The sequence below is a fragment of the Ascaphus truei genome, chromosome 10, assembly GCF_040206685.1.
Source record: "Ascaphus truei isolate aAscTru1 chromosome 10, aAscTru1.hap1, whole genome shotgun sequence".
NCBI classification, from domain to species: Eukaryota; Metazoa; Chordata; class Amphibia; order Anura; family Ascaphidae; genus Ascaphus; species Ascaphus truei.
This window is the reverse complement of record NC_134492.1, coordinates 49,119,653-49,144,764: the sequence shown is the minus strand read 5'-3', so window position 1 is coordinate 49,144,764 and position 25,112 is coordinate 49,119,653. Positions and strand designations below refer to the sequence as shown.

Sequence of the window (25,112 nt, the reverse complement as noted above, 5' to 3'; positions counted from 1 at the left end):
TATATATATATATTTATTTATTCATTTGTTACAGCCCTTTGCGCCCAACTGCTCAGATTTCTTTCGATAGACTTTGTGAGGGGACCAGAAAAATCCCCCGATTTGGACTGTGGCATCAGAACTCAGACATTAGATTTTTTTTTATCATTTTATGGGTTAGATCTTTTATCAATATTGGTGTTTTTAGGTTCATTTATTACTGAGATTTTTTTAGAATACTTTTTGGAATATCTTTGCTTTTATTTGGAATTGTTTTTACTGTGAAAGGTATTTAGCGCTTCCACCTATTGTTCCATCTCGTATAATGTCATCCCATGTCTTCTTCTGTTACCGTTTGGGACTGGGGAGATAGATTGTGGGGGGATGTTTTGGGGGCATTAACGGACAAAAATATATAATAGGGTTTGAATTTATGGATATATACACAGCTCATACATGTACTTACTGGTGCATACATAATTAATACACTCATATGCATGCATACTGTACACACATACATTCACATATACAACACTATACACACACACACACACACACCAGACTGACACATACGGTACATAACACACACACACACTGATACACACAGAGCAGATAGACTCACATACATACACTGATACACATAGAGCAGAGTGACTCACATACATACACAAACATACACTGATACACACAGAGAACACTGACACATTGACACACACACACACACACACACACACACACACACACACACACACACACACACACACACACACACACACACACACACACACACACACACACACACACCACACTGGCTCAGATACACATACACACACACACTGTACAATGATTAGCGGGCTGAACTACACACACACACACACACACACACACACACAGCACACTGGCTCAGATACACACACACACACACACACACACTGTACAATGATACACAGAAAGCAGGCTGACCCACATACACACACACACACTGATACACACAGAGCACACCGACTCAGATGAATTCAAAGCAGGCTGACCCACATACACACATACACACACACACACACACACACACACACACACACACACACACACACACACACACACACACACACACACACACCACACTGACTCAGATACACTTATTTCTTAAACATTTTTTGGCAGAATCAGAAGAAAATATGTCGTCCTCGTCATTTTCATCTTCCGTTTCATCATCAAGTCTGAAGGGAAGCAAAACGAGCAAAAAACTTTCACAGAAAAAGAAGAAGTCACAAAAAGACAACCCAGACTCAGAAACGCCAGGTATAACAACGCCACTGAGCCAGAGTGTAAGGGGAGGATTCTCTGAGCTTCAGTTAACGGGCATCGGAGCGTGGTGAGGGGGCAAGGGAGAGTTAGTGGCTCAATGAGTTAATACACTGACTGATAACGTCACGGAGTTTGAAGCAGGGGAACCTGGTTTAAATCCTGGTGTTGGCTCCTTGTGACCTTGGGCAAGTCACTTTATCTCCCTGTGCATCAGGCACCAAAAACATAGATTGTAAGCTCTCTGGGCAAGGACTGCCAGTAAAAATCCTATGTGATGCGTACCGCACGCTATACTGTAATTGTGATGCGCTTTAAGTCCCATTGGGAGAAAAACGCTATATGAAATAAAGTTATTATCAGTTGGTGTTACCTGCCATTGCACGATAACTTTTCTCTTAGAAACCAATAATAACTGCTGGTGTCTAGGAGAAATATGGTGGACATAATATTGCTCTGATTACTTCCTACCTTAACTGGTCCTAAAGCAACTCCCTAAATGACTTAAGGCTGCATGGCTGGCGCAGCAGTTCTGCCATCCGAAGGACCTGCTAACGGGGACTGGTTAACTTTTCCTGACACGCCCACCCTAAAAGTACATGTAACAAGTTACAGATTAGTGGGAGAGTATAGTCTTTAGTAACATTTGTACTGTAAGTCTTCCTCCAATCTCTTTGCCCCACTTTGTGTGACTTACGTAGTTCTAATCTTCTGGGTGGTGATACTGCTGGATCTCTCCCGCAGTCACATCGTATTGATCAAAATAGGCTTGGGATGTTTAGAGTGGCCAGGCTGAGTACCTGCCTGAGTAGTCAGACAGACTCAGAGTAAGCATCCAGTTTTCTGCTCAAACCAGCAGCACAGCTAAGAAATACTTATTGGATACTTATAGGCACAGTTTTACCTGACTTTTGTAAAGACGTGAAAACTTTCTGAACAAGGTAGCAGCTTTTCACGACTAATTCACAGACTAGACAAATACTGGACTAATGAAAAGACTGGAGAGTGGGCAGCTTGAGGTTTATTCACAGTAAAAGAGATATTATAAGGCTCTGTATTAGACTTCTAGAACAATAGCACTAACTAATAAGGGCATACTATTAGTATCAGAACTGCAGGGTGTGTGTGGACTGCACTACCATACCCAGCACTAAATGCTCATGGTCATCTTTGGACATCTCTGCAGTACACTGAAGAAGAAACCTACGAGGTTTCAAAAGGTATCAATGACAACCTACTGTATCTGGAAACTGGTTTTCTCCGAGACTACTAGAACATTGAAGAACATTAGTGAGAAAGGTTCAGTGTTGCATGTGGCAGCTTACTGGTCAGCATACAAAGGTCTGGTGTCTGGGGCACACAGAGATTAAGTGACTTGGTTACAAGGAGTTGGCTCTAGTTCTCCAAATGAAAACTAATAGTACTTTTGCTATAAAATCAACCAGAATGTAGCTGATTGGTAATGTCACTATCTTTAAGGTAGGTACACCTTGTTTGAGTCCCTGTGTCACCTCTCTTTGTGACATTAGGCAGGTCACACTATCTCCCTCTGTCTCTGGCAGTAACATTAGATTGCTGTACGCAGCATGGACTCACTGAGCCTGGCTGGTTCTGTACAGCGCTGCGTACATTGTCTGGGCTATATAAGAACAAATATTACGGTTAATAATTGGAAATGTAACCCAGTATGAATCAAACATTTGCCAGTTTTATCCTTGTAAAAAAATCTAAATGTAAAATGACATGGGCACTTATTCTGCGAGGTGCGAGATCTCCGGCGGTACCGCACAGAAAGCCTCATTGAAGTCATCAAGCTATCGCAGCTTGCAGAATAAGGGCCATAAAATTGTATTTATATGTATGTGTCTGTATATGTATGTATGTATATATATATATATATATTGTGGGGTCGTCCTCTCCGACTGGGTGTCCCAATGCCAATTGCGTGAATGAAGTAGCTACTGTAGTAAGTACAATAGATGAACACACCGGAACACCTTTCATAGCGTAATATACTTATTCATTCAAGGTAAAAAAATAAATAAATGCATTCACAAGAAAAACTTTATAGGACGGCATATCTGGAAAAGGGGACACTTGCACCTCTGTCGGGGGTTTCCATCTTACCCACGATGGTGCCTATTCCTCCGGTGACCAGCTTCTCCTGCTGTCCAGTGCTTGCATTTCTCCAGGCGCCTGGCTGGCATAGTCATGTGGTACGAAGGACGTTGCAATGATTAGGACATTGGAAGAGGCTTGCCTCCATCAGTGTCCTCCAAGATCTGGGTGAATGATGCAACCTCTTTTTAAGTCCGGTTAATATATGGCGCATTGGAGGAACCCACATTTCTCCCAAAGTAGAGAACTTTCCACCCACCCATTACTTGAACCCCTTGCTGTGATTATTTTTTTTACCCTCTTCCTGTAGTATTTTAGGATTTTCTATAAACCTTTTTGTTCCCTCCTCTGTGTTTAATTTTCTCTCTCTGAACCAAGAACCTTGGTTCAGTCTGAGTTTACTGACCGGGCCTCACGGGGGGGGGGGGGGGATGGGGTGTCAGGGATTCTGCATCTGGAGGGGGATTTGTACATAGTCATAAGCAATGGAATCAATAATTATTGCCTTGAAACAAAGATATTTGACATATTCTTATTAATGAAGAAAAAGTCAGGGGAAGAAATACAGTCAGAAAACACAGTCTGAACTCAAATGCAATCTTACAGAGAAGGTATGTATTTCAATAGTGTCCAAAAGGTACAAAAACCCCAATATCAGAATGAAACATGACACAGATAATGCAAACATGCAAAAGAGGGCCAACGCCTGAGAAATCCTCAACCTTTTCGGGGCAGAACCCTTTGCACATCTCCTCTTGACAAAGAGCCGTGTCCCGAAACGTTGAGCACTTCTCAGGTGTGTCGGTCTTTTTTTTTTGTTGCTATTGTGCATTACAGTATCTGTATTTTGTTTCAGGCGGTCTCCGTTGCATCGCGCACTCTCCGTTTCATCGCGCACTCCGTTGCATCGCGCACTCTCCGTTTCATCGCGCACTCCGTTTCATCGCGCACTCTCCGTTTCATCGCGCACTCTCCGTTTCATCGCGCACTCTCCGTTTCATCGCGCACTCTCCGTTTCATCGCGCACTCCGTTGCATCGCGCTCTCTCCGTTGCATCGCGCTCTCTCCGTTGCATCGCGCACTCTCCGTTGCATCGCGCTCTCTCCGTTGCATCGCGCACTCTCCGTTGCATCGCGCACTCTCCGTTTCATCGCGCACTCCGTTGCATCGCGCACTCTCCGTTTCATCGCGCACTCTCCGTTTCATCGCGCACTCTCCGTTGCATCGCGCACTCTCCGTTGCATCGCGCACTCTCCGTTGCATCGCGCACTCTCCGTTGCATCGCGCACTCTCCGTTGCATCGCGCACTCTCCGTTTCATCGCGCACTCTCCGTTTCATCGCGCACTCTCCGTTTCATCGCGCACTCTCCGTTGCATCGCGCACTCTCCGTTGCATCGCGCACTCTCCGTTGCATCGCGCACTCTCCGTTTCGCGCACTCTCCGTTGCATCGCGCACTCTCCGTTTCATCGCGCACTCCGTTTCATCGCGCACTCTCCGTTTCATCGCGCACTCTCCGTTTCATCGCGCACTCTCCGTTTCATCGCGCACTCTCCGTTTCATCGCGCACTCTCCGTTTCATCGCGCACTCTCCATATCACGCACTCTCCGTATCACGCACTCTCCGTTTCATCACGCACTCTCCGTTTCATCACGCACTCTCCGTATCGCGCACGCTCCGTTTCACGCACGCTCCGTTTCACGCACTCTCCGTTTCACGCACTCTCCGTTTCATCACGCACTCTCCGTTTCATCACGCACTCTCCGTATCACGCACGCTCCGTTTCTGACGGAGTTTCTGTCCCTGACCTTTTCTTTAGTGATTATTGGGGCTTTATTCCGTTTGCTAGGCCCTGCCATGCGATTCCTTAACCCCTAATATATTCGTTATATCGTTGTTTCTATACATTTGAGTGCACCATTAACCCTACTGAGTGAATGACATTCTTATTCCTTACTGTAGTTAATGCTGTGTTCTCTATGTCATGTTATCTGCAGAAACTAATCAGAACCCATCATCAAAGAAACCCTCTGCCACGGAAGAGACACCTCCAACTACTAATCTACCTGGTTTGTCAAAGAAGAAAACAAAGAAGAAACCCCCAGCAGATACCGAAGGTGAATCTCTTATTCTATTTGGGGCCCTGCTCGGCGTGCTTTTCCTGGCCGGCTAGGTGCGCACGCCTTATTGGGCGAACCGCTCACGTGAAGCGCTTGCTTGCGAGCAGCAAAATCAATTTTGCTTGCTTGGCAAGCGGCTGAGCGCCGAGGAGGCGCGCCCGCTCGCTCACACAGGCCACGTCCATTGTTGCAACGTGTCCAGCATGCGCGCGCGCCCGCTTAGCACCACCCTGGACGAGGCCTTACACTCTCACTCAGCCTCTCAATCTCACCCTCTCCCTCCTTACTCTCTCAGCGCCCTCCGCCTAACTCACCTTTTCTAGTAGACCTCTCACCAAAGGCCCACACTCTGCACCCCACCTGTCCTTGGGCACTGACTTGGCACAAAGCTTTGTGGGGCACATGGAGAAGTCTTGGGGACCCATGGGAGACGGACAGATACTCGTACTTGGCTGCACTGCGTACAGGGGACAGGGTTGGGTCACTATTTTACTCTCCATAAATTCATAGTGTCTGGCTTTAGAGAAACAAAGAGAGAGTATGTGAGTGTTACTGCTAATGTATTAGTGTGTGTACTGTAAGTCAATGAATACAAAATCACTCGTTTAAGAAAATGTTTTTTCTTTATTCCAGATTCTGTTGAAAACCCAAAATCAACTCTATCACCAACTACAAAAGCCAAAAGTACACAGAGACGGTCACCTACGAACACAAGCAAGAGACGCAAGAAAGTGATCACCTCGGAGGAAGAAACAGATGGTACGGAAATGGAAACTACGAGATAAACTTTAACATATATAACATAGAACTCACAGTGTGTGTGTGTGTGTGTGTGTGTGTGTGTGTACCAAGAGTTGTTAAAAATGTGAATATCACCCATACTATATATATATCTCTTAGAGTTAATCTCTTAGTCCAACAATGGTAACAACGACTATATGTACTTTACATTGTTATCTGGACAAAGGTCCCCTACGGGACAGAAACGTGGATATGTGACACTAAATCTTGTTGTCCACTTGATCCAAAACTTCACAGGGCGTCCGTTTAATTGTTATACCATTCGCCAATGTCTGGCACCAACGCACCCACCCAATCATCCCCCGGATATATATAAGAGATTAACTTTCTTCTAATTGTTTGGAGTTGTTCTGGTACCTTCTTCAGGCTCATTGACAACACAGAAAGATCTGAAGAAGGGTCTTCAGCTGTTCTAAAAGAATTTAAAGCATCCCTTAGATCAAAATTGGATCTTTTTGGCCAATAATGTGTTGCTTATCTTGGCCAATATTTCTAAAAGCCAAATTATTGATTTGTATCTATTACTTCTTTATAAAAGCATATCATGTAATTACTTCAGAAAACTAAAACATTGCAAATACAGTATTTCTTATTGGGGTGTAACCTGGCTTTAAATCCTTTGAAAATGCTTTTATTCTGTGCATACATTTAACTCTTCATCAATATAATTTCCATGGAAAATAAAATCTAGCAATTAATAAATATTTTTACAGAACCTTCTCAGAATCCAGAATCAACATCGCCTGTCAAAGCAAAAAAAGCCGTAAAGAAACCTGTCTCCAAAATCCCAAATAAGAGAAGGAAGAAAGTTCTAAATTCAGAGGAAGATACGGAAGGTACGAAACATTAACCATGGGCAGGTTCTCGGGCTCAACGTCTGAACTTTGAGCAATTTGAGCAAAAACCAAACATTTTGAGTATTTTTCCTATCATTTCTAGCAAATCCAAAACCAATCGAGTTCCAACAAAAGCAAAAACACCAAAATTTTCCGAACTAAAACCACAACACCAGGGAAAGTGCTGCTCACCCTTACCAACTATAGCGGTTGTAATATGGAAAATATTCCATGCTGAGGGAGATTGACCAAGGCCGGGGTGGACAACTCAAGTCCTCAATGGCCACCAACAGGTCAGGTTTTCAGGATTTCCCTGCTTCAGCGCAGGTGGCTCAGTCAATGACTGATTGAGCCTCCTGTGCTGACGCAGGGATATCCTCTTAAACCTAACCCGTTGGTGGCCCCTGAGGACTGGAGGTGGTCACCCCTGTATTAGTAGGAAGGTCGCTGCCTAAAAAGTGGGTGCAGGTAGTTGAAACCTCAGTGTCAACTTATGACCTTGGGAAATGAACTTTCTTACCCTTTGCCTCTGTTCTGTACAAACGCTGCAAAGTGAGGCATATCCCAAAATGCCAGCAAATTGCTATGAGCAATTTACTAAAGGTTTTCCTGTCATTTTGCAGACCAGATTTTGTGCTCTGCGCCATCAGCTTTTTCCATGGCGAATTAACAAGAAAGGGGGGTGTTTTATGAAATTGTACAGTGGAGATTGAAAGAGCGACTCCGGATCCTTTCTTCGCTTTGTTTCGTTATTATCTTGGGTTACAGGAATCAGCAGTTACAGCAGCTGGCGGTTCTGCTGTGTACGGATCTCTCTAGCAATGTCTCTCCTGCTGCTTATAACCTAAACATACATGCGTCTCACACCTACTCATCCAAATCTCTGCACACCTTGCTCTTCCTTAGATAGCTTTCTGGTCAGTGGGTCAGTTTCTTTGTCCGTATTAATGACTCAGCTATTCTCCTGTTGTTCCAGGCTCGGAATATGGTTCATATTAACGTTTCGGACATTTTTTAAACGTTTCATTTTTTCTCAAAAATCTCAGCTCCTCGGCCAAAAAAAAGGTCTCAAAGACAAGTTGTAAATCATCTTGTCATTCAAAATCCAGAAGTCCAGATAGATTTCTAACACCGCAGAATTAAAAGATGGACATGGAAGAATCAATTAAACCATGCTTGGGACATTTTTACATACATTATTAACTCTTTCTTAGCCTTTGGAAATTAACCTCTTTGTCACCAGTAATACACAGACAGCATTGTATGTGTCCAAGTCCACATTTTGGGTGCCCACACATTATCTTACAGTACTATGATCTATGATAGTGCATGATCTATGTTGAATAAATGATTTCCCTTTTTTACAGAACCTTCCGAAAGTCCAGGCTCAGCACCAGCAGTGCCTACTAAAAACAAAAAACCCACAAAGAAACCTTCATCGAAAGTCCCAACCAAGAAAAGAAAGAAGGTGACAGATTCAGAGGAAGGAGAAGAAGGTATTGTACTAAGCTGGAGTTTGGTTCTTCACATTTGAAGACAATCACACAACTACTGTAGGAACGTAACATACTGTAAGGTCACATCGCCCTATGTACAGTACAGGCATACCCCGGTTTAAGGACACTCACTTTAAGTACACTCGCGAGTAAGTACATCTCGCTCAATAGGCAAACGGCATCGCACGCATGCGCCGGTCAGCACGTCCTGAACAGCAATACCGTCTCCCTACCAGTACCGAAGCTGTGTGCAAGCGGTGAGACTATTGAGCCTGTTACAAATGCGTTATTTACATCAGTTATGCACGTATATGATGATTGCCGTACAGTACATGCATCGATAAGTGGGGAAAAGGTAGTGCTTCACTTTAAGTACATTTTCGCTTTACATACATGCTCCGGTCCCATTGCGTACGTTAATGCGGGGTATGCCTGTATACTGCTATTTATTTGCAAAATGCTGTCAACATTCTGGCACATTCAGTGAAATTAGCAAAATTGTGAAGATTTTGAACAATGTAAAATTTAGCCAAAAACCCCCGCAAAATTTAAGAAAAAAATTACAATGTGAACAATTTTATAAAGCAAGTGTCAGGACATACACATCTCTAATTATTTCTAATATGGGAATATTCAGTAGGAAATGAATGGGCTGAAATCTAGTGTCTCAGGAAAAACAAATGTATATTAAAGGTGCAGTTCAAGCTGCCGTTTCTAAAAAAGAAATATATATATATATCCCCATTCAGTATGTGCATCAATACAATCTGCACACTGACAAGTGATTAGCTAAGCTGCAGATCGATCTGTTCTCCTGTAATCGATCACTTGCTACGGGGTATTTAATTCAGTTCTTGCACAGCATTGTGGGCAATGTAGTCCTGGAATATGATTGACTGGGCAGTTACTACATACAATTGGTTCACTGTTAGAGAGAGGGCACGGCTCAAGAGCCAGAGCCTATCAGAGGGGGTAGGGGGCTGTCACTTTGGAAATGCTTCCTACATTAGGAACATTAAAAATATTTTTCAAATATTTATTTTTTTAAATGCTACAAGTATTTCTCACAGTACAGAACTGATTTATTAAAAAAACACATGCTTGAACTGCTGCTTTAATGAAGCAGTATCACTTACATAGCAAATAAATGTGCACCCCCTCTAGGGGTTTGAAGGGGGAGTCCCTCCGAGGACCAAAGGGAACTAATTCCAGTGACGTGTTTTAGGGGTCTCTTCTGGGTGGTTCATACCTTTTTTTTTTTTAAACCAAAATCTGACACTTCATTTGAATGCATTTTTTTAAAGTTAGACTTGAGAAGGGTTTGATTTTCTCTGGCTTCTTTTATCTGATGTTACTGTGTGTTCAGAGAGTGCTTGTACACCACCTTCCTACAGTACCCTCCTTATCCTGATAAGGACAGGGGGGGATAAGGGGAAGGAAAACACTTGATAGATTAACACTTCCCAATCCAAATGTAACTAGCCATTGTTTTTGCATATAATTAGCTTTGGGTAAGGCATTAACCGTTTTAAAATAATGGCAGTTAAGGATTTTGATAACTTCCTGTTATTAACACTGAGTTAACAAACCTTTGTGTCTGAACGACGCTGCCCTCCCTTACATCTCAGCCCTCATCCCCAAATACATACCTAACCACCCCCTACACTTTGCCCACGGCATCCGCCTTTCCTCCCACCTTATTACCTCCTCTCATTCTTCTCCCATGCTGCCTCCTTTCTCGGGAATTCCTTACCACGCGCCATCTCTCTCCCACAGCTATCGGATGTTTAAAAACTTCCTGTAAACTCACCTTTTCAAGGACGCCTACTCGCCCTACCTCTAACATCCAACTCCCCTCCCCCTCTAACCCCACTGGGATCACCCTATGTAACACCCCCCCCCCCCCAACCTTAATGAGTTCAGGTTTCAGACAGGGCCATAATCTTACCTGAGCCGCACCTTATCCTACAATGAGCAGCCACATAACCTTCTTGTTTCAACATTGTCCCTCATTCCCTCTAGAGTGTAAGCTCTCAGGATCAGGGCCCTCATTACCTCTCTGTATCTGTTAGTGCATGTTTGTCCTCACCTGTATGTAACTGTTTATGTAATATACATAACTCGGTACCCCATTGTACTGCACTGCGGAATATGTTGGTGCTTCACAAATAAGTGAAACTAATAATAATAACCTGGGCCATAGACATTAATGGAGTCTCACTGGTTAAAATCAGCCCTTTTCCCTTTTCCCATTTTTAGTCCTTGGAGATGAGCACACCTGCACCAGCTGTGCTGCGAATACAGCTGTGATATATATGCTGCGTTTATTCTATTTAGAAGAGAATTTAAATCCGTTTCAACTTTAATTACAGACCCATCGAACCCCTCAGTGCCAGCTAAAGGGAAGAAGCCTCCAAAGAAACCTTTATCCAAAGACCCAACGAAACGGAAAAACAAGCTGATAGATTCAGAGGAAGAAAGACAAGGTACGGAAATGAATGTTGGGGGGAGTGTTGTAGAAGTATGTCCATGATGAAGGTTTGAGATTATCTTTACCTACTTATTCACATTTATTCACAAAAGCTGTTGCAGGTGTTAAGTCTGCTAATTTCTATTGGATTTACCATGAGTCACCATGGCTTTGTGAATAAGCATCAGACCAGCATTGCCGGGGGCCCAGGATTGAAGTTTAGACCTGGGCCCCTGCGCTTGTTGAGTGGGGGGAGGGAGATTGGTCGGGCCCAACATCCACTCTTGGCCGGCCAAACCCCGCACCCCTGCCAGACCTGTGACAGTTGGCCCGAATCCCTCCTCCCTGATGGTGACCCTGAGAAGCAAAGATTAGTTAAAGCTAGTCCAAGTTCAGTTCTCAAAGGCCTCAGGTTTTTAGGACAATACTTACCCATGCTATATGCCTCAGTTATAATCAGAGCCAGGGCCAGCTGGGAATATTGCTCAGTGCAGGGCCATGGGGTGCGGGGCCTCTTACCTTTTCCTTCGCAATCTCTTCCTGCAGTGTCCCTCATCATGGCACCATGTTGTCAAATGGTGTCGTCATGACAATGGGATGTCACCTGACACCCTGTTGTCATGGCAAAGCGATGACATTTGATGTGACGTGCCATAATGAGGTGCCCTGTAGGAAAAGGTGAGACAGTTACAGAGGCCCTGCGCTCCCCCGGCACCTTAAGAGTTAATTATTTATGTAATTTAAGATTTATTGGTCACATGTGTAGGCATGAAGGAAAAATGCTTGGTAAAGGTTATTAACAAAGATAGTTTTTGCCTTTCTCTAACACTCCATAGTATCTGTAGGGCTTTGTATATGACGCCCCATATGTACCTTATTATACAGCTAGCACCCAAGCACAGACATGCCTGAGAGCAGAGTGCTGGGTAAGGGGTAAGATCATCAGTTTATGATCTAGGATCCAGGCTGGAAAATCCCTGGAAATTTATAGGAAGGGATCCAGTTGCAATGGAGTAGCTGGGCTGTAGTAGTTAGACAACAGAAGGGTAGGGTAGACAGAAAGTGTACTTATATCTTTGCTCGAGTACCATTCGACACGCCAGATTTCAGGAGTAACCAATGAGCTTGCTCACACGGTCTCACACTTCATTAAGAGGATATAGGTTGAGAAGCGCTGATAACATTCTCTTGCTTTTTTATTTGCTGTGTAGAACATATTTAATCCCCAAACTGCCGTACATCAACACTATGTAATGTACACAACATGCATCCATGATAAAGAACACATATGAGATGTGTGTGCTTATGGGGTACGGCAGCTGTGTGGGCCGCCTCAGACACGAATGAGATTATAAGTGTTCTTCATCATTCTTCTACGCTGTGCAGGGCTTTTGACAATTTTTTATTCATCATAACTTACCAGGTGCTAATGTACAGAGCATAACTCTAGTACAGGGGTGGCCAACTCCTGTCGTCAAGGGCCACCAACAGGTCAGGTTTTCAGGATATCCCTGCTTCAGCACAGGTGACTGAGCCACTGATTGAGCCACCTGTGCTGAAGCAGGGATACACTGAAAGCCTGACCTGTTGGTGGCCCTTACGGACTGGAGTTGCCCACCCCTGCTTTGGATCCCTGTGGTAAGCCGGCATCTCTCCCGGTGAATTTTTGATGCAATATTTGTGTACGGAATAATCGTATGAATTATGTCGAGTTTTTTCCCCTGTACATATTGCCTGTATATATAGAGAACCGTTTGCCAGCTACACACTTGCAGTTGAATGAATTGATTACAACCTATATGAATGCCTCAGTGTAATTAGTAAACATGTGTTGATTCATTTAGAAACGGTGGAGAAAGAGTTCCAAAGTTCGTCTCAATCATCGTCCTCCCATCGGAGAAGCAAATCTACCTCCAGGCGGTTATCAGAAAACAAAAGGCAGAAAGAGAAAGCAAAGAAGGATAAAGAAAAGAGGAAGATTCCTGGTACGTAATGATGGACAAATGTGTAGAAATTCACTTCCCCCCACCTAAAAAAAATATTACATTTGTAAACGGTTTGAAGGAACTTTTAAATGTTTCGCAATTTTTTCACTTTTTTCTAATTGTTAATTTAATTTTTTTTATATGAGTTAATTTTTTTTAACGTTTTTTTTTTTAATCACTGGCAACAATTATTATCAAACTGGTGATTTTGTGAATATTCAAAAAAGCTGATGTTTGGTGTTTTGGCAGTGCATTTGTCATTTGCCAAAACAATTAGATTACATTCTAATTTTTTGGCGTTCAGCTACAAGGAGAACACACCGAGATTCAAATCAGGCTCTCCCACTTCAAAGATAGTGTTCTTACCACAAAACGACATCTTAATATTGATCTCCCATACATCAAATACTATAACAGTTTCCAGTTTTGGATAATTAATAGTAAAAAGCAATATATTTAAAGTGCCACCATTGTGAATTATGTAAAAACTGTTGTCTAACTCAGAAATTTGGACCTAAATTAAAAAAGCTACATAATGTACTGTATCTCATGTTATGAAATAAAAATGGAAATTTACACACAAGATGTAAACTGCACATCAAAATCTAGAGTCTACAAAATATTTTCACCTTAGACAACTGATGTTGAAACTCCAATGACTTTCTCCATTTGCTTTTTAGAAGACGAAACGCTAGCTCCACCAACGCATGGAAAAGATAAGAGTGTCCCTCCAACAACTAAACCCAGTTTTGAAGATGAAGGTTCTGGAGATGATGGGAGTGGAAAGGACTTTTGGCCGACGTCTTCAACTGCGACAACTTCAATCACCCATTTGACGACTGAAGACTTCCAAGGTACACGCCGAACCACTGGGCCAGGAGAGACCGTTAGTTCAACACCTATGTCCAAGACAGAAAACAATGTTACAACTTCAGATAAGACAACAACAAGTACACAACATTTTAAAGAGAACGATACCACACCAAATGTTGTGTCTATGGAAGAACATTCTTTAAGAACTCCAACTACAATGAGTATCTTCCCACCTTCTTCAACAGCATCGGAGGACAAAACAGATAATCCAACTTCATCAAGTAAGAGAAACACAAGTAAAGATAATGTATTGGAAACCTATATTGTTGTGACAAGTAGAACTCTAACTGATAATATTAGTGAAAGAAGTACACAACCTTCTTTAAACACGGCACAAAACGATGGATCCATTGTAGAACAGCTGCAGCTGATTACTAATGTCACAAGTAGAATTGATTCAGGGAATCCTCCAGAAACTACAGATATTGGTAAAGAGACTTCAGTTAATACAGATAGCTCCATTACTGAGGAAGCAAAGGCAGGAGATTATGCAGAAAGTACAGTGAGTTCAAGAATAACTACAGAACAATCAACTTTAATAAATACAGCAAGTATAATACATTCAATGAGAACAGAAGAAACGTCTAAAGAACACTCCACATTTATCACAAAGGAAGGCAATGCAGAAGTTTTATTAAGTTATTTTGCTACTTCATCAGCAGATGTGGAGCAATCATCTGTGTCTACTACAGCACAAAATTCAGATTATTTAAATTCTTCTTTCTCCAGTGAGTTAAACAGAGAGCATTCATCTGCTGTTACAGAAATGATTTTAAATATTAGTAAAGCAGCCACTATTGATAAAAGTACGGATAATGCATTGGCTTATTTAATTCCCCATGAGTTTGAACAAATATCAAATGCAGTTACCGAGAAAACAAATACAGAAAATTATTTAAGAACAACAGTGAAAGCAGAAATGAATAATGAACAACCAAGTGTGAAAGGATCAGTGAGCCTATCTGAAATAACACAGATACCTACAGACCATTCAACACTTGAAATGATGGAGACTAATGCAGATAATTCATTTAGGTCTAGCTCTAATACAATAGATACAGAACAACCCATGGAGGTTACTGAAGGACTAAATACAGATGAATCACTAGGAGCTTCATTGCTCAAAGAGTTAAGGGAAGAACAGTTACCGACTGTTTCTGGGGGAACTGTAGATAGCGGTATTAGTAATACAATGGCAATTACTGATTATATCAGTTCTGTAGCCCCAACGGAGTCAACAAAAAGCTCCAGTATAGTTACTGGGGAAACAAATACAGAAATGTTTTCAAGTGTAGCAGTTACAGAAGGAATAAATAGAGAACAATCACGTCCAATAAACTGGACACCAAGTTTGAGGGAGTCAGTGACCATTACTGAAGTAGGACAGATACCTACAGACCGTATTAGGTCTAACTCTGTTACAGCTATAGATGCAAAACTATCACTAGAGACTACAGAAGAACAGGGTATAGTGCAATCGCTTGGTACTTCATTGGCCAACGAGTTTAGTCAACAGTTACCAACTGTTGCTGTGGAAGTTGCAGATATCGGTAGAAATACTACATTGTCAACTACTGATGATATCAGTACTGAAGCCCTCCCTGAGTCTAGAATAAGCTCCAATATAGTCAATGAGGAAACAAACACAAATAATGTTTCAAGTATAACAGTTACAGCAGCAGCGAGTACAGAACAATCAGGTCCAATAAACTGGACACCAAGTATGAAAGAGGAAGTGAGCATAACTGAAACAACACAGATACCTACAGACCATTTAATACTTGTGGCAACAAAGGCAAATGAAGACTATTTATTTAAGTCTAGCTCCACTGCAACAATAGATACAAAGAACCTGCTGGCTTTTACTGAAGGACACAGTACAGATAATATATTAGTTACTTCATTGTCCAAAGAAATAAATAAAGAACAGTTACCAACTGTTGCTGGGGGAGCTGCAGATATTGGTCAAAATAGCACAGTACCAATAACTGATGATATTAGTTCTGAAGCCCCCACAGAGTCTACAAAAAGTTCCAATATGGCTAATGGGGAAACAAATACAGAACATTTAGTAAGTACAGCAGTTACAGCAGGAATAAATAGAGAACAATCAAGTCACATAAACTGGACACCAAGTGTGAAAGAGGCCATGAGCATAACTGAAACAGCACATATACCTACAGACCATTCAACCCTTGTAATGATGGAGACGAAGGCAGTTAATTCATTTATGTCTAGCTCTTCTACAATAGACACAGAACAATCCATGGAAGCTACTGACATACTAAACACAGATCAATCACTAGGAACTTCATTGCTCAAAGAGTTAAGGGAAGAACAGTTACGAACTATTGCTCAGGGAACTGCAGATAGCAGTATTAGTAATACAATGGCAATTACTGATTATATCAGTTCTGTAGCCCCCACGGAGTCTAGAGAAAACTCCAGTATAGTTACCGGGGAAACAAATACAGAAATGTTTGCAAGTGCAACAGTTACAGAAGGAATAAATAGAGAACAATCACGTCCAATAAACTGGACACCAAGTATAAAAGAGGAAGTGAGTATAACTGAAACAACACAGATACCTACAGACCATTTAATACTTGTGGCAACAGAGGCAAATGAAGTCTATTTATTTAAGTCTAGCTCCACTGCAACAATAGATACAAAGCAACCGCTGGCTTTTACTGAAGGACACAGTACAGATAATATATTAGGTACTTCATTGTCCAAAGAAATAAATAAAGAACAGTTACCAACTGTTACTGGGGGAGCTGCAGATATTGGTCAAAATAGCACAGTACCAATAACTGATGATATTAGTTCTGAAGCCCCCACAGAGTCTACAAAAAGTTCCAATATGGTTAATGGGGAAACAAATACAGAATATTTTTTAAGTACAGCAGTTAAAACAGGAACAAATAGAGAACAATCAAGTCACATAAACTGGACACCAAGTGTGAAAGATGTTGTGAGCATAACTGAAACAGCACAGATACCTACAGACCAGTCAACACTTACAATGATGGAGACTAAGGCAGATAATGTATTTAGGTCTAGCTCTACTACAATAGATACAGAACAATCCATGGAAGCTACTGAAGGACTAAACACAGATCAATCACTTGGAACTTCATTGCCCAAAGAGTTAAGGGAAGAACAGTTACCAACTATTGCTCAGGGAACTGCAGATAGCGGTATTAGTAATACAATGACAATTACTGATTATATCAGTTCTGTAGCCCCCACAGAGCCTACAAAAAGCTCCAGTATTGTTACTGGGGAAACAAATACAGAAATGTTTTCAAGAGCAACAGTTACAGAAGGAATAAATAGAGAACAATCACATCCAATAAACTGGACACCAAGTTTGAGGGAGTCAGTGACCATTACTGAAGCAGCACAGATACCTACAGACCATATTAGGTCTAACTCTGTTACAGCTATAGATGCAAAACTATCACTAGAGACTACAGAAGAACAGGGTATAGTGCAATCGCTTGGTACTTCATTGGCCAACGAGTTTAGTCAACAGTTACCAACTGTTGCTGTGGAAGTTGCAGATATTGGTAGAAATACTACATTGTCAACTACTGATGATATCAGTACTGAAGCCCACCCTGAGTCTAGAATAAGCTCCAATATAGTCAATGAGGAAACAAACACAAATAATGTTTCAAGTACAACAGTTACAGCAGCAGCGAGTACAGAACAATCAGGTCCAATTAACTGGACACCAAGTATGAAAGAGGCCGTGAGCATAACTGAAACAACACAGATACCTACAGACCATTCAACACTTGTAATGATGGAGACTAAGGCAGATCATTTATTTAGGTCTAGCTCTCCTACAATAGATACAGAACAATCCATGGAGGCTACTGAAGGACTAAACACAGATCAATCACTTGGAACTTCATTGCCCAAAGAGTTAAGGGAAGAACATTTACCAACTATTGCTCAGGGAACTGCAGATAGCGGTATTAGTAATACAATGGCAATTACTGATTATATCAGATCTTTAGCCCCCACGGAGTCTAGAGAAAGCTCCAGTATAGTTACCGGGGAAACAAAAACAGAACATTTTTCAAGTGCAACAGTTACAGCAGCAGTAAGTAGGGAACAACCAAGTGCAACACTTACAGAAGGAAAAAATAGGGAACAATCAAGTCACATAAACTGGACACCAAGTATTAAAGAGGAAGTGCGCATAACTGAAACAGCACAGATACCTACAGACCATTCAACACTTATAAGGATGGAGACTAATGCAGATAATTCATTTAGGTCTAGCTCTACAACAATAGATATAAAACAACCCATTGTGGCTACTGAAGGACAAAACACAGACCAATCATTAGGAGCTTTATTGCCCAAAGAGTTAAGGGAAGAACAGTTACCAACTATTGCTCAGGGAACTGCAGATGGAGGTATTAGTAATACAGCGGCAATTACTGATTATATCAGTTCTGTTATCTCCACAGAGTCTAGAGAAAGCTCCAGTATCTTTACTGAGGAAACAAATACAGAAATGTTTTCAAGTGCAGCAGTTACAGAAGGAATAAATAGAGAACAATCACGTCCAATAAACTGGACACCAAGTTTGAGGGAGTCAGTGACCATTACTGAAGTAGGACAGATACCTACAGACCATATTAGGTCTAACTCTGTCACAGCTATAGATGCAAAACTATCACTAGAGACTACAGAAGAACAGGGTATAGTGCAATCGCTTGGTACTTCATTGGCCAACGAGTTTAGTCAACAGTTACCAACTGTTGCTGTGGAAGTTGCAGATATCGGTAGAAATACTACATTGTCAACTACTGATGATATCAGTACTGAAGCCCACCCTGAGTCTAGAATAAGCTCCAATATAGTCAATGAGGAAACAAACACAAATAATGTTTCAAGTACAACAGTTACAGCAGCAGCGAGTACAGAACAATCAGGTCCAATTAACTGGACATCAAGTATGAAAGAGGAAGTGAGCATAACTGAAACAACACAGATACCTACAGACCATTTAATACTTGTGGCAACAGAGGCAAATGAAGACTATTTATTTAAGTCTAGCTCCACTGGGACAATAGATACAAAGCAACCGCTGGCTTTTCCTGAAGGACACAGTACAGATAATATATTAGGTACTTCTTTGTCCAAAGAGATAAATAAAGAACAGTTACCAACTGTTACTGGGGGAGCTGCAGATATTGGTCAAAATAGCACAGTACCAATAACTGATGATATTAGTTCTGAAGCCCCCACAGAGTCTACAAAAAGTTCCAATATGGCTAATGGGGAAACAAATACAGAACATTTAGTAAGTACAGCAGTTACAGCAGGAATAAATAGAGAACAATCAAGTCACATAAACTGGACACCAAGTGTGAAAGAGGCCATGAGCATAACTGAAACAGCACAGATACCTACAGACCTTTCAACACTTGTAATGATGGAGTCTAAGGCAGATAATTCATTTAGGTCTAGCTCTACTTCTACAATAGATACAGAACAATCCATGGAAGCTACTGAAGGACTAAACACAGATCAATCACTTGGAATTTCATTTCTCAAACAGTTAAAGGAAGAACAGTTAGTGACTGTTTCTGATGAAAATGCAGATAGAGGTATTAGTAATACTGTCGTAATTACTGATTATATCAGTTCTGTAACCCCAACGGAGTCTAGAAAAAGCTCCAGTATAGTCAATGTGGAAATAAACACAACCAATATTCTAAGTGGAACAGTTACAGCAGAAGAACAACCAATTCCTGTAAATGAGATGAGTATGAAAGAGTCAGTGCTCATACCTGAAACCTCACAAGTACCTTTAGACCATTTGACAATTGGCACAATGGAGTCAAATACAGGACATTTATTTAAGTCTACAACAATGGATGCAAAATCCCAGGTGCTTACAGAAATGCAAAGTACAGATCAATCACCAGGAGCTTCAGTGCTCAAAGAGTTAAGTGAAGAACAGGTATCAGTTTTTGCTGGGGGAGTTACAGACATTGGTAGAAAAAACACAGAACCAATTACTGATAATATTAGTGCTACAGATTTGAGAAAAATCTCCAATGTATTTACTGGTGAAACAAGCACAAATAATCTTTTAAGTGCAACGGTTACAGCAGCGGTGAGTACTACACCATCAAGTCTGATAAACTGGACACCAGTTATGAGGCAGTCAGTCAGCATACCGAAAACAACACAGTTGCCTATAGACAATTCAACACTTGCAATGACAGAGACAAATACACAACGTTTATTACGGACTTACTCTGCTACAACCATAGATACAAAACAATCCACGGAGAATGCAGCAGGACAAAGAGCAGTGCAATCACTGGGTGTTTCCTTGTCCAGTTACTTAAGTGAAAAGCTACTACCTGTAGCAGGGGAAGCTGCAGACAGTGGTAGAAGTAATACAACACCAATTACTAACATTATTTCTCCAAGCGCCACTGAGTCTACACAAGAACCCAATATAGTTACTGGCGAAAGCATCACAGGTGTTTTATTAAGTGGTATAGTTACAGCAGGAATAACTACAGGAGAACCAGTAAGCTGGACCTCAAGTGAAAGACCGTCATTGAGCATAACACAATTACCTACAGACTATTTAACAGATGTCACAAAGAAAACAGAAACAGAGGATGTATTTAGGTCTAGCTCTTCTATAACAACAGATCCCCCCCAAAATATGGAGGTAACAGGAGAGAGTACAGAAAGGTTAAGTGGAAGACAGACATCAACTGTTGCCGGGGAAGCTACAGATACTAATAGAACTAATGCAATCCTACTTACCAATGCTACCAGTACTTCATTCCCCAGTGATCTTGGAGACAAATTAACTTCAGTTACTGCGAAAATAAGTACAGATTTTGTTTTAAGGACGCCTTTGTCAGGAATAAGCAGTGAAACATTAACCCCAATAAACTGGCCTCGAAGTATGATTTATTCACCGAAGGTTACAGTAACATCAGGAATAATTACAGAACAGTCAACATTTGTCGCGCTGGATAAAAATGGCGAACAGTTATTAAGTTCTGGCACTTCCACAACAATAGATGCAAAAGAATCCATGCAGGCCACTAATAGTGCTGACAATTTATTGAACACCATATTTAATATGAATTTTAGCACAGAACAATCACTTTCAGTTATCAGGGATGTGGCAGAAAGTGGAAGGGTAGCAACTGATGGTATTAGTAAAGACAGTGGTGTTCTGATTTCTTCAATCACCAATAACCAGAGAGAGAGCTCACATCCAGTCACTTTGGGAACAGACCCAGGGTTTATTTTGAGATCCAGTACAACAGCAATAGATGCAAAACAATTTACCATGACTTCTAAAGGGTCAAGCGCAGAACAGCTGCTGGGTAGTTCAGTCTTCAAAGACTGGCATAAAAAACAGGTCCCAACAGTCACTGGGGAAACTGCAGATGCTGCTAGAAACACGGCAGCTGATTCTACTCATGATTTTAATTCAATCTTAAGTGAGGTTAGAAGACAACCAACCCACACTACAGGAGAAACAAATACACAAAATGCTTTAAGAAGTACATTAGGAATGAGAACAAAACAAACAAGTGTAGCTGATTTGACATTAAGTATAAAACGTTCAGGTAAAATACCTCCATCTACAGAATATGCAGATTTAATTAGTGTAAGTAGCAATGAGCCTTTACCAAAGAGCACAGTTACAGAAGAAATGGTCACAGGAAGCGCGACGCCACTTAGAATCCAAACTAATACAGAACAAGCATTGAACATTCCTGTTAGCTCTGAAATAGGTAGAATGCATTCAACAGCTGTTAATGAGAAAATAAGTGCATCTAAGTTGCTAGTAACTCTAGTTAGAACTGTAAGTCCAGAGCTTTCCTCCTCTCCTTACTCTAACACCCCAGCGGAAGTGTGTGCACATGAAACTTCTTTTGCAAAGGGCTCAAACACAGAAGCCCCCCATTCAACTAAAATTAGTACCCAACAGCATCTTAACAAAAAAATATCGGAAAGCATAACAAAAAGAACACCCTCGTTAATTACTAACGATGATGCAGAAAGTACTAGCATGAAAGATACAGTAACAAAGATCTCAAATAATTTACATACACCTTCTTTTAATTTTACAGTGAGCAAATTGACCACCCTCCAGGAACAAAGTACAACAGATTCTAAATCACATGATAACGCTCAAACAACAAATGTTGAAGGATTACTGGAACCTACAAATACAATGTTATATTCGAGCCCATCATCTGGTCCAACCAAAGACCCATCGTCTAGCACTAATAGTGATAATAACCTTATTACCTCTAAACAAACAACGAATGTAGAGCATACCACACTTAAGGGATCTGAACAGACTGATGCTTCATTTGTGCAACCTATGGGAACGTCTATTCCACCATCCTTCACAACACAGACTAATGCGCCGGAAACTACAAGCAGACCAGTGGAAAGTAATGAAAAGAAGATAAGCACTGAAATGACAAACAGAAATACATCACCAACTACAGGACAGAAAACGGATGATTTAAGGACATCCTCTATTACTGCAATCTCGTTATCTTCGACCATCACTACTGTTCCTTTGCAAACAATGACTCCACTTGGTAAGAGAACAGACATGTATTCAAAGGAAACAGTAACACACAGTGATGTCAGTGGGAGCACAGGAAGCATGAAAAGTATTCCCACTTCATTGTATTCGACTGATGCTATGTCACTGAAAACCACAGTTAGGCCATCAGCCATCCAACAAGAAAGAACTACAGTTATTGATGAAGCTAAGAAACTTACGACTGAACAAGCTAAAGGAAATCTAGATCCCTCTACTGCACCCAAGAGTACAGTCAAACCAGAAATTGTTTCAGAACAAAGGTCAACTTCAACAGGAATGTCTAATTATGTAGCAACACCAAAACCTGTCTTAGATGTTACTCCAAAAGATAACACACTGATAGATCAGCCTACATCTGCTATGTCACCTTCTACAAAAGTTTCCCAAAATGACCGATCAGTGCAAACTACAACAGAGACATCCACTTTACTTGGGCGCAATACCAAAACGACGCCTAATATAAATGACGTAGCTACACAAAAGTCTGTGGATTCTGTTACTGCCGGACCAATTAATATCCAAGAGATGGAAAATAAAACGATCTTTCCCTTTCCACTCGATCCAGAAAAAATGTGTGCTATGTTGAAGGATAAAGAAAACAAACCAAGAATCCCGGACAGTCACCTGCGACGCATAACCGAAAAATGTATTGAGATGCAACAACATTTCCCATTTGTAAGTACACCATCTTCAGACACCAGGCAAACCGTCCCAGAGCAAAGAAAGGTTCCACCAAGGCACACAGCAACCAGTGTGACTCCGCCTAATGAAAAGATGCCGCCCGGATCAAGAATCATACAGTTTGTACAGGAAATAGATAAAAGGATAAATATTTATCCTATCACAAATTTACCCCCAGGCCCCGACAGACACGCAAATAAATCAACAACCTGGATATTGCTACATGATAAGATCAGGAATCCCAGTGGTAAGTGTCATTTCTAATTGAAAATTATAGATATATATTTTTTTATGCTGAAATTGTGTTGATTAGTTATCAAAGAATAATGGTTCTCTTTGTGGGTTCTGTGGGTTTGTAACAGGTGCCAATGTTTCTCCACTGTGTTTTTTGTCTTATTTTCAGCATAAAGACATTCCCTTATTCTAAATCACATACTTTGCACCTCGGTTGTGTACAGAGTTAAAGACTGTGTTGTGTTCAGATACAGCATATTCCTATCCACAATTTAGTTTTTATTCAAAAACAATAGCACATAATAGAGAAGGAATGACTCAGTGAGTAACGACACTGACGGGCACCGAGAGTTTGAAGCAGGGGAGCCTGGTTCAATTCCCGGCGTCGGCTCCTTGTGACTTTATCTCCCTGTGCATCAGGCACCAAAAAATCCCATAGATTGTAAGCTCTGCGGGCAGGGACCTGTGCCTGCAAAATGTCTCTGTAAAGCGCAGCGTACAACTAGCAGCGCTATACAAGACCATGCTATTATTATATGATTCACTCCCCAAACATCCTCTGGACAATAGCGCAATGTCTTTGAATTTAAATGATATGATGTCAGATACGCCCATTTCCGATGTGATTGGAAACGTATGATAAACACAAGGCAGTCACAGCAATCCTCTCCCTCCTCCGGTTGGCACTGGAAGTTTTGTGCCATTTCCGCCCGACCGGAGGGAGCTGCGGAGTCCCCGAACTAGATCAGCACTGAGACCTCCCCCCTAGGTAAGGTTGTTGGGGGAGGGAGGAGTTGTGGAATTGGAGTAAGTGGGAGAAAGAGTGAGAGATAGAGGGGACAGACAGGGAGACGAAGGGGGGAGTGTAAGTCAGGAAGAGAGAGAAGTGGGGGAGTGCAAGGAGAAGTGTAAGTGGGGAAGAGAGAGGGGAATGTAAAGGGGCGTGATTGCGGTAATGTCCTTTAAAAAAAATCTGTTAATATACTGTAATACTAAAATGCATGTAAACATAAAAATACACTACTGGGAAAAAGTGAGGTTTTATTTTTTTTTATGGGGGGGCCAGGTTTATTTTATTTTTTTACAAATGGTTGATGTGATGTATAGGGCTGGGACCCGCTGCGCCCGGCGGCGCGGGCGGCGCGTGAGCGTTTCCCACCAGCAGGAGTATCCTTTCCTAGCCGGTCCCAGTCCCCCCTCGCTGCACGGCTCACTACGTGCTGTGAGGCGTCAGCCGCCAGGGGATGCAAGAAAATTGTGATCCCGAGCGGTGACACGTCACGTGGTGCGCTGATGAGCCTATCAGCGGCGGGAGCGGGAACTGTCAGAGAGCTTCCTACACAAGGTAGGGGGTGGTGTGTGTATCAGCGTGTGTGTATCAGCGTGTGTGAGGGGGGGGAAGGGGGAGGGAGCTTACCTTCCTTCCAGCAGCAGCTCCCTCCTGCAGCCCGGGAGACTGAGCCAGTGGAGGGATGGGGGGGGAGTAGCGGGTCCCTCTGCTCAAACCACGCCCCTCCCACTCCCGCCCCGGCTCCAGCTCCAGGCTCCCTACAGACCGCATATAGCGGTCTGTGCCTGTCAG

At 41.9% G+C, this 25,112-nt stretch overlaps 1 protein-coding gene across 11 annotated transcripts in view; it reads left to right on the top strand.

Moving 5' to 3' along the window:
• The window catches only part of PRG4 (proteoglycan 4), a 67,828-nt gene that overhangs the window by 33,671 nt on the left and 9,045 nt on the right, over positions 1-25,112 (top strand). For 8 of the 11 annotated variants that reach the window (XM_075616894.1, XM_075616892.1, XM_075616888.1 and 5 more), the window contains 9 exons: positions 1,141-1,278; positions 5,397-5,516; positions 6,153-6,278; positions 7,034-7,156; positions 8,524-8,652; positions 11,025-11,138; positions 12,967-13,107; positions 13,788-14,201; positions 22,125-23,543. In XM_075616894.1, coding sequence (XP_075473009.1) covers positions 1,141-1,278; positions 5,397-5,516; positions 6,153-6,278; positions 7,034-7,156; positions 8,524-8,652; positions 11,025-11,138; positions 12,967-13,107; positions 13,788-14,201; positions 22,125-23,543 — 2,724 coding nt within the window. The remainder of the gene's footprint in view (positions 1-1,140; positions 1,279-5,396; positions 5,517-6,152; positions 6,279-7,033; positions 7,157-8,523; positions 8,653-11,024; positions 11,139-12,966; positions 13,108-13,787; positions 14,202-22,124; positions 23,544-25,112) is intronic. The other 3 variants (XM_075616896.1, XM_075616895.1, XM_075616891.1) reach the window with 2 other exon arrangements.